We start from the raw sequence: 16009 nt of genomic DNA, 5'->3' as shown, positions 1-16009 counted from the left end.
GACAGTTTTCTTTTCATAAAATCCTACGTGCCACAATTTTTCTGGCTTTGGAATACTTAGCATTTTGCAGCAGTGACCAAGCCAAAAATGGTGACCAGCCACACAAGTAAAATATTTTCAATGATATTCAGTCCAGATTTCCTTTCTTTTCCATTTGTATCTGCATGTTTGATGTTCGTTGTATTTTGTCTACATTTTAAAAATTAATAAAGTATCTTTTTAAAAATGACAAAAACTGATGCAAACGTCAAATTGTTCACTGCCTCAACAATACATTAGTGAGCAATCTTTGGGTTCAGTCAGTTGAGAATCTATAGTTTATATGACCATGGCCAAACCACTTTCCTATATATTCACCAACTACTTTCGAGAATCAGGTTCTTCAGAGCCAAATTTGTAAGGTATGTGGCAGAAAAACAGAAGCAATCATTAGAAAATTTGAGCTCTGCATCTCGTTCCAGTACAATTAAAAGTCAAATTTGAGAAAGCAAACTTGAAATTACATGTTAATTAGTTTTATCTAACCCTTTGATGCTGTAGCAAAAAAGGCTAATGCTATTCTAGGCTGCATCAATAGACGTATGGTGTCAAGGGAATCAAGGGAAGGAATAGTCCTTCTCTATTCTGCCTTGATTAGACCACACCTGGAATACTGTGTCCAGATCTGGGCACCACAGTTGAAGAAGGATATTGACAAATCAGAATGTGTACAGAGAAGGGCAACCAAGATGATCAAGAGTCTGAAAATCAAGCCTTTCAGGAATGTTTGCATATGTTTAGCTTGGAGATGCGAAGACTGAGAGGAGATAGGATAACCATCTTCAAATATCTAAAGGGCTATCACATGTAAAATGGAACAAGCTTGTTTGCTCCTTCTCTGGAGGATAGGACCTGAATCAATTCCTTCAAGTTACAAGATATATCATTCTGACTAAACAACAGAAATAACTTTCTGACGTTAAACAGGTCTTCAACAGTAGGATGGACTCCCTTGGAAGGTAGTGGACTCAGCTTCCTTGGAGGGCTTTAAGCAGAGGTTGGGTTGTCATTGGTCATGTACGATCTAGCTGAGATTCCTGCATTGCAGCGGTTGCACTAGATGACCCTCAGGGTCCCTTCTGACTCTACAATTCTATGATTCTAAAAATAACATCTAAACGGAAGGGCTTATTCATACTGCAAACTTCTTCTAAAACATATTTCACTACACTGAGTAGTCTTCCTAAAATTTGGAAGGCAGTTTGTAACACCAAATTAGCTCAGCTCATCATGCTAAGCCATAATCCAACCCACAAATTCTTCTCCAGCTCAGACCATAATTCAAGATGGGTAACTCCCTCCTGTCTTGGTCTCCATCCACTACCCTCTTCCTGGTAACATCAAACATGATTAGAAATGACCTTTGAAAGGCCTCCCTCTCTGGTGTTAGGATCCCTTGGAAATGTTATTTCTCAAGGACATCACAGTTGCAGCTGGGAATAAGGGGGAAGATGGTTAGTGTTCTGGGACTCTCAGGGAAGGGGAGGTATTTTAAGCTCCCAATGGCATCTCAGAGAAAAGCAAAAATGTTTTTTTTTTGGGGGGGGGAGGGGGTGACAAAATTGGCTTAGGCCCAATTATGAACCAAGTCAGCCATTAGTCTGAAGTACTTATCAGCAAAACATTTTTTACATTTGGAAATTCAAATACTGCTGCTAATGGAGTTGTGCAAAAGAAAAAATGTGTTGGCTTGCTAAGCTTCTGTAAGCAAAGAAAAGGGTTCCTTGCATTGTTTCTGATTCTATATCAACCTTTATAGAAAGGTTGGCTACGATGTGACTCTAGTGATGTAGCTCCCACTTGGCCACTGGCATGCTGGCTGGGGTTGATGGGACCTGCTGCATGTGGCATGTTTCTGCTTGGTCTGTGCCAGCTGATCATGGGTGGAGGTGATTTACAGATGACCCAGTGTTTAACTTGGGGGCTGAACAATTACTTATGAATCTATTCATTGCGTGCGCGAGCACACTCACACACACACACACACACACACACACACGTAATGAGGTTACATGCTTGGGAAAAGTTTAAAAGTATTAGCTTTCTTCAGGACCACCAAGAACCATAAGCTATGATAGGAGGGAGTTTAGTTTGATCAAGGAAGAGGGAAAATCTATATACTTTTTCTCCCTATACAAATTTGACAGCTAACTCACAGAAGGCCACTTCAACCCCATTTGTGTAAAGTGAGGAGGCTGCTTTGTACCAAACCATCCCACTCTATATAATTCTTTATTAAGTTTTTAGTTTGTATATTTCTTGATTGTTCCATGTTTCCAGTTATTATGAGGATACATAAATTTATCACTGTAAACGTACCCATAGCTGTACTTTTCCAAAATACACTTTCTTGATTTACTGTATATTCTATAGTCAGTGAATGGTATTATGGAATGGAATAAATGTTCACTTGAATACCAAATCTTGATTAAAAATAAAATAACTATATCCATGACTAGCATTATCTTTTTTCCCCTCCTGTAATAATTGGTTGATGGCTACTGTGCTACAAATTATCATGGGAAATTGAAATTTTATTTCTTAAAAAATGTAATGAAAACAACACAATTTATAAGACAGTACACCCTGCATTTGTAAAAGCAACACATCTACACACATTAGACTATTTTAATATGTCTTATACAGAGGGATTTGGAGAGGCACCCACACAGAGTATGTTGGTCAGTCACAAGAACAGCCAAAGAATATGCAACATTTTATCAATTTACCTCTACGTCTTTATCACTGATGTTCCAGTCTGCTCCACCTACTCCTGAAAAAGATATTTTAAAAACCATTAAAACTGATTTTCAAAACTATGTCTAATTTCTCATTTAAAAGTTGTAAATCTTATTTTTAAAAGGTTGGAAAAAATGAACTTCAGTAGTGACACGCCCAAACTTTTAGTTTATACTTTTACCCACCTTGGTGCTTGATCATATCAGGATCAGGATCTGCAACAATCTATCATGTGTAAATAATGGTGTGAAAATTGCAGTTTTTTTCCAACATGAGCATATTTGTTTTCTAAGGAACCCTGGGGCTCCTTGGAAGCTACCGGAGATTTTCTAATAAAAAGAGCAGTAATAGGAGACAAAGTCCCATGAAACAGTTTTCCTACCACTACAGTCATCTTCTGCAATGTGTAGCTTCAATTTGTGTGGGACAAGGGGAAGGCCCAACAGATTTTGAGGTGTATTTATTTATTTTATTTCCACAGTAGCTGCTTCATGAGTTTTATCTTTGGAGTGATTTTGGCTGTTCAACACTTTTATTTTTTATTTTAACTATTGTTGTTAAGTAGCCTTGAATATTTTAACAGGTGGGTTATAATTATACGCACAGGTCCAGCCAGCACATCACATGAACAGAGTGCCCACTCTAGAAAATAATATCCAGTAATATGGAAAATTTGAAACTGACTGCTGCAGCATATGCTCATTAATGCTGTAGTGATTGCTATTTCCTGCATGACTTGTACATTTTCATTTTACTGGTGAAAGACTGATAAAAACACAGTTTGCTGTTTCTCCTTTTTTGCCCCATCTATGGACTGCCAATATCTGTATTAGTCCCAAACTTGCTTCTTCCCTCATTTACTATTTCATGGTTAGAAATTATAAGAACATCTAATATTATTATCAGGAAACTTTTGTTAAAAAAGAAGTATCTGCTTGGTACTTCAAATAGCCACCAATAACGAATAAATACCTTTTGTCCCACAAAGTTTTACAAATAATCATACAGTGGTTTACAGTGGTAATTTTTGCTAGGTCTAATGCTTTTTAAAGAGAAGAGTTCACCTGCTTTACCCAAGTTCTTAATGTAGAAGTTGTATATGGTATTACCCACGAAGAAATAGATGCCAAATCTTGTGTTGCTCCCAGATTCACTATTTGCTCATTTAAGCAAATAACCAATGTAATTGTTACAGGGACCCAGCTCTAGTTTTTTCCCTTGTGAACCAACAATTTCACTGCACAAGAATCCACTATCTACTAGACAATGAGAAAAATATTTGCCCAATGACTTTTCAATCTGTTTAAAGAATTCTTGAATATCCTGTCCTGTAATACCGAACACTGCATATACTGAGCACAATTTTTCTTAGTGCATCTAATTACCACACCAATCTCAAAATTTGATCCATTGTGCCCTGGACAGATGTATGTGACAACAGTCTTCAGACACAGCTCCAAAGCCCTATTAGTGAGCAACATCCAGTATCTGACTGGCTCATTAAACTACATTTTCAATGGCCAACTGATGTCGGGAAAGGGAGAAATAAGAAATGCCTAATTCTCTGCATGCAATCCATCTCTGATTATCTGGTTCCTGACAGCACAATTCCCTGGTTCCTGATAGCGAATTAATTCCTTAGTTTCTCTCTACTTGCAGTTGAGTTGGTATCAATCACACTATCTTTCCTTTCAGCTCCCATAAAGGCTTTCAGTTCAAGCCTAAACTTACAGATGTTTCATCAATTGGATCAGATTTTTTTCTGAAGCATATCTATGTATATCATGTCTACCAAAGGGCAATTAATACCATATTGCTGCAGTGAGCCACAAGCAAATTTTGTTACATATGTATGTGAATGTTGTATTTTTAGGATACAATTTTATGACATTAATACAGCAAAGCAGAGGTGACCCCTTGGGTCAATACATATACATTATACTTGCCTTATTTTTTAAGTAAGATTTTATTAAAAGAAAGAAAGAAACAAACAAACACAGAGTCCTCTCTCAACTCTTGTCATCTACAGAAAGTGGTGGACCCTTCCAGCTCTCACCTGGAAGATTTCCTTTCTACTCCCAATCTCTAACCCTGGGAGATCTTCACTTCCCTGCCTCTCACCTGGGTCCTTCCACCAACCACCTCCATGTGCGTGACCTTTGGGTCCCAATAATGGCCCAGCGCAGAGGACACCAAAGTAGAAAAGGGGAAAAAGAAAGAGCCTCCACAGAAGTGGCCCACTCAACTTATACCAGTGTCTTCTGCAGTGTGTGCAGTTGCAGCCAAACTCAGGATAAGATCACATATATAAGCAACCCTGAAGCAACATGGTACAGGTGGTCATTGCGCTCTACTGCCAGGAGAGAGCAGAGTCCCTAAGGTGGTTGGATGGCACCTTGTACACCTCCTTCCGGCAACTGCTGCAGCCAAGCTGGTGCCAAACATATTGCTCTGCTTTCCTCTGAACGACATCAGCAAGGCTGGGGTTGTCGTTTGGGCAGTCAGGACCTCCATACACACTGCCCAGGCTTGTGTCCTGGGGAGGCCACTTTAGTGCTGCTAATGCAGCGATTTGACGTTATCCCCAAAGGCACACTCCATTGTCTCTCAAATGCCTTGTTAACAGAACCAATCCAATGCCACAGTGAACTCTGTTCCTTCTAAAACAGTCAACAAAGTTGCTTAATAACAATCTGTATGTATTACCCACTGAAGCAGCTAGGTGGATGTCAATTACTGTAATTAATCCAACTTTTCCAGGTGGTGGTGAATGTGAATACCGTATTTTTCGCCCTATAGGACGCACCGGCCCATAGTTTTTTTTGGGGGGGGGGGGGATGAAGAAAAAAAAATTCAGAAAAAAGATCTCAGAACCCACAGGTAAAACCTTCCTTTTACAGAGTCTTAAGTTTAACCCCCTTTTTAAAAAAGCAACCACAAAGCACAGCTTCACTGCAAATAATTGACTGCTCAGAAAGTTTATACACAACCAGCACTCATAAGGTTTCCACCCTAAGAGGTCTCTACAGTGCCTAGCAGTTGTGAATATGGGATCGTGCTCATTATGGGGCAGTGATGTCCAGAATTAAGAGACAGTCCCTGAAAATGAGGCAGCACCCTGACAACCAAGCACTTTAAATTGTTTTGTGTTATTTATAAAAACTTTGGGAGGGGTCCGCACCATAGCCAAAGCAATGATGCATAAACTGACATTTCAGAAGTCTGACAAATGATGCATTTGCAAAGGCAAAGAAGTCTGCAGTCGTTCACTTGGAGTGTTGCTTCCTTTACCTCTCTAGCCTTAAGGCTCACTGCCTTTAAAAAAGTACTCCAGCGGGGCTAAGGCGGCATATCCCCGGTTTTTTTTGCAGTGACTTGCCCGTGAATGAGCCATCCCGGCGAGTCACAGGCGGCAAGCAGAACTCTTCGTCTGCTCCGAAGCTGACTCAGGTGCACTGCACTTCAGCGGAGAAAGTTAGGACAGCTGGAGCTAGGCGTCTCCAAGCAACAAGTCCACAAGTGATAAGCAGGCGCTCGGTGATCAGCCCCAAAGCGCCACCAGAAGCAGGCAAATCCGGAAGGCTAACGAAACAAGAACAAGCAATGCCTCCCCTCCCGCCGCTCCTTGGGCAGATGCTTCCCCTCGCCACCCCCTCTGCTAATGCGAAGTGCTGAAAGATCAGCGGTTGTTTTGCAAGCGGCTCTTTGCCGCCTTAAGCGCGCAAGTCCCCCTCCCTCCGCAGCGCTCCGAAAATAAGTTGGGAGATCCCTCCCGAACCTCTCCGGCTTCTCTCCCCGGTGCCTCCTGCCGCCCACCCCAGCTCAGATGCGTCCGGGACTCAGGCCCGCTGTACTGGGCAGAGATCTGGGATCCCCCCTTCCCTCGCAGCCTGCACCGCTTCCAAGGAAAGAGGGGCAGCCGAGGAGTGCGTCCTCCAGCGCGGCGGGGCTCTCCATGGGCGGCGCCCCGCTGTCCTCCTGCAGGGGCTGCGCTCGGCTCTCCCGTTGGGTGGCTCCGTGGCCCCGCGCTGCGCGCCCGCCTGCTCCCCCAACCAACCCCGCTTGGCCGCCCAACCTGCCCGCCAGCTCACCTGGCCGGGGCTGGAGGGGTATCGGCTGCATGTCCCTGGTTCTCCCCGCGTCAGGAGCAGCTCGCCTTTCCAGAAGCAGCAGCAAGTGAGGCTGCAGGCGCTGCGGAGCTCGGCCGGACGCCCCGGCATCGCCTCGTCTCCTGCCCAGGCGGAGGCTCCCCGCGCGCCGCGTCCCTGCCGGAGACGGAGTGGGCGCCTTCCGTGGGAACTCCTGCCGGGCTCCCAAAGCTTTCGCTGAAGCTTGGAGAGCGAGAGGGGTCGGTACACACCAACCCCTCTCGCTCTCCAGGCTTCAGCGAAAGCCTGCATTCGCCCCATAGGACGCACACACATTTCCCCTTCATTTTTGGAGGAGAAAAAGTGCATCCTATAGGGCGAAAAATACTGTACCTCGTGTTGCGTTAGGTTCATGGTGCGTCTTTTCGGCTCATGAACACGGCAAACCCGGAAGTGTATACTTTCGGGTTTCGCTGCGTGCAAACATGCAGAAATGCTCTACCGCGCTCTGCGCTTACGCAGAAGCACCGCTCTAGTTGAGGACCATTCGAGGTGCGAATGGCACCCTGGAACGGATCATGTCCACAACTAGAGGTACCACTGTACCTCAATAAGAGTTATATGTAAGATACATATGTAACTTTTTATGGAACCAACATGGCAATGATTCTATATATTCAAGTAATTAGTCCAATAAAACTTAATAGTATGTAAACAGTACAATGGAACAAAGTTGATATCTCTTTCTCAGAGAACACTTCACCTTCCACACACACAAAGGCTCTTTCCATCATCTAGTGGAGGAATCCCACTGTTGAAATAATTAAAGAGGAGGAGACTATTGCCAGTTCCACCTCTCACATCATTACAGCGGGTTCCCCAACCCATCAGTACAGATTCCGGGACGGCACGCAGAGAGCTGCAAGGGGAAAGGGGAACTAAGAAATCTCACCTTCCACTAGTGGCAGCACAATCTGAATCCAAGGTCCCATCTGTATTCTACATTGAAAGCACATTTCATACCAGTCATGACTTCCCCCAAAGAATCCTGAGGATTGTAGCTTGTTAAAGGTGCTGAGAATTGTTAGGAGTCCCCTATTCTCCTCAAAGAGCTATAATTTCCAGCATGGTGTAACACTCAGTGTCCCTTGAGAATTGTTCCCAGATTCTTGATGAAACCATGACTGTTTAAAGTGGTATCAGGATGCTTTAAATACATAGTGAGGATGAGGTCCAAGTTGATTTCTTTCAACGTTTTGTCATATAGCGCCTTTATCATCTTTTTTTCTGAATTTCTTCCAATTTGCTTACATTTTCCTTTAAGTGTGTTAATCTAAATCAGAGATGTGGCACAGGATGGAAAGGTGCTATTTTTTGCTATTTGGATATCATACTTCTATCAAACATTTTAAAAGGAAGCATCAAGTAATGTAATAGTTTTGTTAGTAAAATACTAGCTAGCTTTTAAAAAACAATAGCAGCAGTTCACACACTACTGAAAAAATGTTCAGTTTATTATTAATCAAGGCCTTCTCAGCACGGCCATTCAGTTATCCAAGATTTCATGATCTGCATTTTATTTTGTAACTCCGTTTGATCTTTCTTGGAATTAATTTTGTGGCTTACAGACCAGTTCTCAAAACTACCAAGTTCATTCCAATCCAAAACCCTATCCTCCAAAGCATTTACAATCAAAATTTACTAGTTTACTTATGAGAATGTCATGTGGAACTGTGTCAAAAGCACTGCTAAATTTGATTATGCTGAAGATTATATCTACTGCATTCCCTTTATCCACTAAACCACTTATCTTATGAAAGACGGAGATTAGTCTGAACTGGCATGTATTTCTAAAATTTGCACTATGTACTAAGCAATCACCTCTGAATTTTCTTCCAGGCACATCTTACAGGGCAAAAACCAAATTCCTTTGTGGGATTTCAGCAGGGTAAAAGATTTATTGGCCTAATGGAAAGATTCTTCATAGAGCTGCCCTCTTATACTACCTCCACACCACAAAGCATGGTACAGATAGCATGCCAAGAGTTCATGCTTGGAAAATGGCTACAATTATTGCAATTCCTTCATGCATCTGCATACTAAATATGCTCGCAGATATCATATTTGCATTAATTCTTGAATATGCACATTATCAGCCATCTATGATCTCTAAAAACCACGGGGCGATTTTTAAATAATGTTTTGCATTACCATGAGGTGGCTTTTACAACGATGCCCCAGAAGCATGGACATGAAAATATTTAGTTGGAATGTGTGGCTTATGCAACATTGTCAAAGATGGGAGTGAGATTTGGATCCTGTATGAGCTGTTCTGAACAAGTTGCTTAGTTGATACTTTCTGACAAACAGTGTTTAATTATTAGTTTTGTGTACAAAGGGTGAGTCGCCCTTATATATTTCTATGAGTGTGAAATGGACACTAGAATCTGCAAAGTGATTATAAGGAACCCAAGGATGATCATTATTCTTAGCTAATTATCCGGGGGGCGGCGGGAGCACAAATCTTTTGTAAAGTATGTGAATTAGATAACACAGGACTACTCTACATCACTCGAGAATCAAAACAAACGTGTAGTTAATTGTAAAACTGCAGTAAGATCTCCAATTACCTATTCTGTACTGTTTATTGACAAAAGAGAACATCTGGCCTATAGTGCCTTTTGTCTTTTTGTGTATACTGGAACAGCATTCAACCAGACATTATTCCGTAATCAAACTATTAGGGAATCACCACATTTATGGCAAACTGAGGATGAATAAATTGCCAGCAGGATCAAGGTGGAACACTACAGAAACAATAGATGATGCTCAGGATAAATCATTCAGTCGCTCTGAGATGATGGAATGACTTCTGGATAAAACTGAAATCAATTTTTTATCATGAAGGCACTCCAAACCCCTGTACACACTTAAAGGGATTTCTTACTATTGTCCTGGTGAGTGAGAAGATCATTTATTATAAAAGATGAAACCCGTTGATGGAATGGATTATTTGTCAGTATCCCATAAAAGCGGAAGAACTCTGAAGAGATCCATAAACTTCCCCCAAGGAATTATTTGAAGCAGTTTTTGACAGATCCATTCTAACGAAGCAACAGACCTCCTTCCCACAGCAACCATACCATATCACTGTGCTTATCTGACATAACTGACCACACTACAAATTCTTCTTTTATCTTGATGCACCGCCGTACTTTTATGTAATCCTTAGTTGACGAAACCTACCATGTCGCTATCATGAAAAACACAATCCAAAGGGGAAAAGGAAATGTGCTTCCCATTTTAATGTTGATTCAATAGCTATTAATTTGTGTTTTTTTGTTTTTTATTTAAAAAGTGATAACAAAATTAACTGCCATCTAAACACTAAATCAGCTTAAACCATCGGTAACCCTTGGAGTAGGCTGTCACCTGAAGAGTAGTTTGACAGCTAGAAGCTATGACATGAATTTATAATCTCCGAAGCCTCTGTCCTTTTGGTGGCCGTGGTGAGTTAATGCTAGACTTTAAGGAGATCTACAAAAGAAGAGTTAAAATTGTTTAATCCAAATGAAGATGTGTGCTTTTATATTTCAAGCAGTCTGTTTCAAACAAACAAACAAACAAACAAGCAAACTTGTCATGTACTGGAACCCTCCCCATTCTCATATATAGGCCTTTATGTATTTTGCTGTTTTCTACTCATTTATCATTTCTATTATGCCATTTCCACTTCATTATCTTCCCCAGAGTGCCAAATAATCTGTTGGAACTATAATATATATGAAACAAAAATTGTTTTCACCCAAACCACATATATTTTAACTTTACTGCATTCTAGAAAGTGTACACAATTTACAAAAAATCAAAATACATGCAATAGCTCACTGTACACATTTCTGTTTCCAACTGGTTCATATTTTCTCTTTATAACATTACACTCTGCATCATTTCAGTTGATTCATTGTTAGTAATGCTAATTCTCAATTGTCAATGGTTCTTGATTTTTTCAAAGCTGAGCGTAACATTTAGAGTACAAACTAGGTCTCTCTCTCTCTCTCTCTCTCTCTCGTTTGGTGGGTACAAGTATGAGGACCACAGGAACAGTTAAATTCAGGGCATGGTTGGTCTACCACACAGTCGGGGGAATTCTTTAAATAGAGCCTGTCACTCTCTTTGCCCATCAATGGGATTTCCTTCTCAAACTGCTGATTCGTTCAGGTACACAACAGAGGAAATTTCAGTTAACCTTTGTTTCACCCCAGGGAAAAATCTGTCTGAGAAGTATAAAATGAATAGATTAAAAAAAAATAAGTAGCCAAGCTTCAATGTTATTTTTTTTTCCAGAGTTCACAGCAAACTCAACCCCCCCTTCCAAACATTTCAGCCCTACTGGAGAATAAATGATATAATACGCAATTCAGTATTCCAGTTGTATACCTTTTGTTTGAAACTGAAAAGCCCAACCAAAACAAAACTATCCCTTTTTTTGAACAAGAACCTTTCCTACAAACCCCTCACCTTGTGGTTATTCTTTGTGATCAAGATGGGAGAATAGCGTTTTTGAACATAAAATCCACTGGCTGTTTTAAGAGAGAGAGAGAGAGAGAGAGAGAGAGAGAGACCACCTGGTGGGTACAGGAGCCCCATTACTGATCATGGGGACTTAGGTTCTGTGAACTCAAAAGTGGCAGCAATTTTGCAGAATGTGCCAGCAAGCTGCTGAAGCAGAGGACTGGCCTAAACCTGTCAAGGCCGCTACTGGATATTCGTGTGGCTAGTGAAATTGCTTGAGGACAGACTTAGGATTGGGGTGGGAGGAGACTAGGGAGCTGTCTTCACCTAATTTCCTTTTTTAAAAAAAAAAAAAAAAAGCTCCTCTTCCCAACAAAAAATTAGGTGGAGACAGGTGGAGGCCAAACCTCCACTTAATTCTCCACCCACAATTCTAATCCAAAATCTGCCCTCAAGCAATTCCACAAGTCACATTAATTTTTACTAACACCAAGCTGATAGACAATAGCACATCTATTTTTATGATTTAATAATGGAAGCAGCTTTCAACCTGAACTATATAAGATTGCCAAGGCACACAGTTTAATGTCCATCTCAGATGGGTGGTCCGGGTTACAACAGTAGCTAAGAATACCATCCAGGTGTTCCAAATACACTGTCTAGAGCATCTGGTTATATCATATGCTGGGAATTCACTAGGGATTCTGTTAACTTATTGAATATCCTGCTGCCTAACAGATTCCTAGGTTAAACCAAGAATCTGGTCTTGACGACTCCCAATTTACTAGCACTAGCAGACTTCAGAAAGGCCACCTGGTCAGAAGACAGCTAAAACAATAATATGCCTGTGGCAGAATAATTATGGGTAGCGTTCAATTTAGTGCTAAAGAGATTGTTCCACCAGTAAAAGCATTTCTACTTGCCCAACAAAACTATCTGCCTTCCCAGCATCACTTTTCAGGGGGTTCTGCTGAACCTCCATAGTGGATGTGGGGGAAGTGCTGGGGGGCCATGGGGGAGGAGAGAAGGGAAGCCCTGCTACACAAACAGGAGTCCTTGTACTACTTTCCACTAACAGATTTGGGTAGTTGAATATGGCCCTATAGGTTTAACATACAATGCAGGTCACAGGCTGAATGTGTGATTCTAAAAATGGCTGTAATACAGATGATTAAAATGTGGGGTGTGCTGCTACGGGACCTTTGTCATGGCCAAACCATTATCTAACAGGGGTGCAGTTTCTTGAAGCTCAAAGATCTCCACAAGGGTTATGGGCTGATAAAGATGGTTTGCCATTTGAGATTCACGGAACCAATCACTTTTCAGAACTCTTAAAAATGTATCCATTGGCAATAACAACTAAGGAGCTGGTAGTATGGGTGAATCTCTTGATCTGATAGGTCCTGAGGATCCTCTTTCACAATTTCATTAATGGTGCAACCATAGTTTAGAGAGATACTGATCCTGGGGGAGAGAGGGCAGATTACCGTTACTGTAACAAAAGGGGCACACACACACTTGAGCTAATGAATCCAACTGACTGTACCACCTGTTTCCTTATACAGTGGTACCTCTGGTTACGAACTTAATTCATTCCGGAGGTCCGTTCTTAAGCTGAAACCGTTCTTATCCTGAGGCGTGCTTTCTCTGGCGAGTGATTTCCATTTGCATCCTGGGGCAAAGTTTGCAACCAGGAGCAGCTACTTCCAGGTTAGCAGAGCTCGTAACCTGAAGCGTTCATAACCAGAAGCGTTCATAACCAGAGGTACCACTGTAGGGATGAGGAAATTAGAACACAGTAAATGTTCATGCAACGATACTCACTTCTGAGCACAATTAAAGGTGCTAGTCTTGATCTAACACCCTTGTAGAGTCGTGCTGCAGAAGATTCATATTATTACATTCATATTCCAAAACTACTCAGGGCCAAAATAAGCACTATCCCTAAGCTTTCAAAAATACACATGTAATATATAGTCTTATGTATTATAGTCCCTAGGTGCAAGCTCATCTCACTAGTGCCAAACCTGCTTATCTAAAAAGGGTCACTCTTCATATTAAAATCAGATGGATAAGCCCTGTTGTTCTCATTTCAAAAACTCAAGACTACAGTTTATGAACAGCTCAGCAGCATGTAAAGTGAATCACTAGCTCTTTCTCCCATATCTGCCCTGCCTCTACCTGCCCTTAGGATGGGCTCCTGCATTAGGATGAGGAGCTGGCTGTCAAGACTACAAATGTTGACGCCTCCAGTCTGCTACACTATTACAGAGCCTAACTGGAACAATATAAATAACAAGAACAATTTCTTTATCATCAATGGAACAAAGAAAAATTGAAGCATATGTACTTTGGATTTTCAAAAGTCTTGAATTTTTCTTTAAATTACTCACTAATTCTCCCTATGCAGGCTGTTGTGACTTGGAAAAGGGCACATTTGTGTAGCGCAGCCATTTCTTTGCCTCTCTCCCCCTCCTTTATGGTCGGCATCCAAAAATACAGACCTTTTAAGAAAAGGAATCAGGTTATTTCTTCCATCCCTCCTTGGGTATACTTTCTACAGACAGAAAACCTTGTTTCTGGCTTGCCTGCAAAGCAATTTTTCATCTAATAGTTAGATTCTAGCCACAGAATGCAAAAGGAAAGGCAGCGCAGATTATGTCTCTCAAGCAGGGGTTCTCAACTTGCAGAGAGCCTTGAACAACTGCTTTTGAAAGCAAGTCTAAAATGAATATCTGAGCTTGTGTTATCTTGTGCCATGCTTTAAAGTAACTTGTTCACTACTTTTCAGGACATAAAGCTGTCAAAATATTACATAAGCTGAAAGAATACATTTTTGAAACCTAGGGCACCATACTATGCTTAACATTTCACTTCCGTCTCCAGGAAAATTATGACAATTTTTAAGTGTACCACACAACTCAAATAGTTTCTCAACTGCATAACTATCGTAGAGGTCTTTCACAATTTATGACAACTGCAAGTAATCCACTACTATTCAAAAGTGTGCATCGAAAGTGTGCTTCCCCATTCATTTAATTTGAATTGTAAAATTGTTTGTTGTATCAAACTACAGCTATGAAATCTGTAGATGGCTGCCGCTCTCTTCCATACAAAAAGAGCAAGACAATAGCTGCTTCTTTTCAATATGTCCAAGAGTAAAAAGCGAGGGAGGGTAAATCATGACCACCACCTTTGCATTTTGCAAGATGCAAAAAAGGGGCAGTTCAGGAAGTTTAGCCAACCAGCTGAGACTTCCCTACAGAAGGGAATGCTTGGGAGCTTCATGGATCCTTTGGGCTCTGTGACTCGTTTTAGTTTGCATTAGGAGCTAAAAATGCCCCTGGCCAGCTGGAAGAATTGGAAGCTTGCACAGCTTGGCAGGAAGCCATCTTTGCTTGCTCCCCCACTCCCCTGGGCTGCACTAAGCACAACTTGGTTACATTTGAGTACTAAAACTGCTATTCTAGGGTGCATCTTATCTAGTCATATCATTCCCCGCGCATATGGTGAACTGATTGACACCATTAATTAATGACCTTAGCATATATTTGCTTACAGTTAAGAATGTGAGATCTGGGACCAGAAGGAGACTTTGGTTTTAAATAATAATAGTACTGAACCAAAGCACTGTCTTTCAATTTATCATATGTATATTTTAATCTTCTCTGTTTTCAGATGCTTTTGGGTGGTGATACACAATTTTGCCCATCTTTTTTTTTTTTTAAACAGCTTCTGCACCGATGCATTAAGATGAAATCCTCATAAATGTATTTCCCTAATATATTGCTGCAACTTGCATTGGGCTGAAAACTTGATATGCTCTTAAAAATACGTAGTTTTTTGGAAGGTAACTTCGTTCAAATTAAGCAGTAAAATAATTTTTCATTTGTCCGACTCCTCGATGCAAAATAAATCAAAAGCTTATGTAAGATAATACCGCTTACATATGAACATCCAGATGCCAAGAGACCCAAAGCAATTCTCAGTTTAACGTTTTCAAAGGCACAGACTAGTGATCACACGATACTGGTGATACTCTCTAGTTACCCTTGGCAACCCTTCTCAACTGTAACGATGCTCTGCCCCTACAATAGCTCACTGGGCAGCTTTCTCTTCACTTAGCTGAATGCTTTGGGACCATCTGCGTCGGTAAGCATAAAAGGCCAGCCTGCCTGTGGGCCCGTCACTCTGAACACCACCTCTCTGACCCTGATTAAATACAACTTTCAATCCTTTTTGTCCTCCCTGTTGACTTCTCCTATTAAGGGAGCCCTTTGACAAAGAAAGCGGAAGAGTGGACTAACTGCCCCCAAGAAAGGTGATGTCTGATACTGCTCAACACAAGGATTAGCAAGCCAATACATAACAAAAGCAAGTTTGGGGGGAGGGGGAGGAAAGGAAAAAATGGTTTTAGCCAGGTCTTTTGACTAATTCAGTGCGTACACAATTCAACAAATAGCTATACAAGAGGGATGCTATTTTTTTGGGGGGGGGGAATGGGGAGAACTATTACAGAATAACAATAATTTGGGGACATGCATTTAACCAAGCAATGTAAGGCCATGACACTGGTAAGAACAAAGCAGCATTTTTCTTTTTAAAAAAGAAAAAGAAGCAACTTTTTG

General features: G+C 41.1%; 1 protein-coding gene across 3 annotated transcripts in view; it reads right to left on the bottom strand.

The window, feature by feature from the left end:
• Positions 1-16009, bottom strand: part of ZCCHC7 (zinc finger CCHC-type containing 7) — a 122145-nt gene that overhangs the window by 46349 nt on the left and 59787 nt on the right. For all 3 annotated transcript variants that reach the window (XM_083420097.1, XM_083420098.1, XM_083420096.1), the window contains exon 3: positions 2769-2812. In XM_083420097.1, the coding sequence (XP_083276223.1) occupies positions 2769-2812 (44 nt within the window). The remainder of the gene's footprint in view (positions 1-2768; positions 2813-16009) is intronic.

The sequence above is a fragment of the Podarcis tiliguerta genome (assembly GCF_965153285.1).
Source record: "Podarcis tiliguerta genome assembly, chromosome: 17".
Taxonomy (NCBI): Eukaryota; Metazoa; Chordata; class Lepidosauria; order Squamata; family Lacertidae; genus Podarcis; species Podarcis tiliguerta.
Note: the sequence above shows the minus strand (reverse complement) of the source record. Positions and strands in the feature narration are given on the sequence as shown.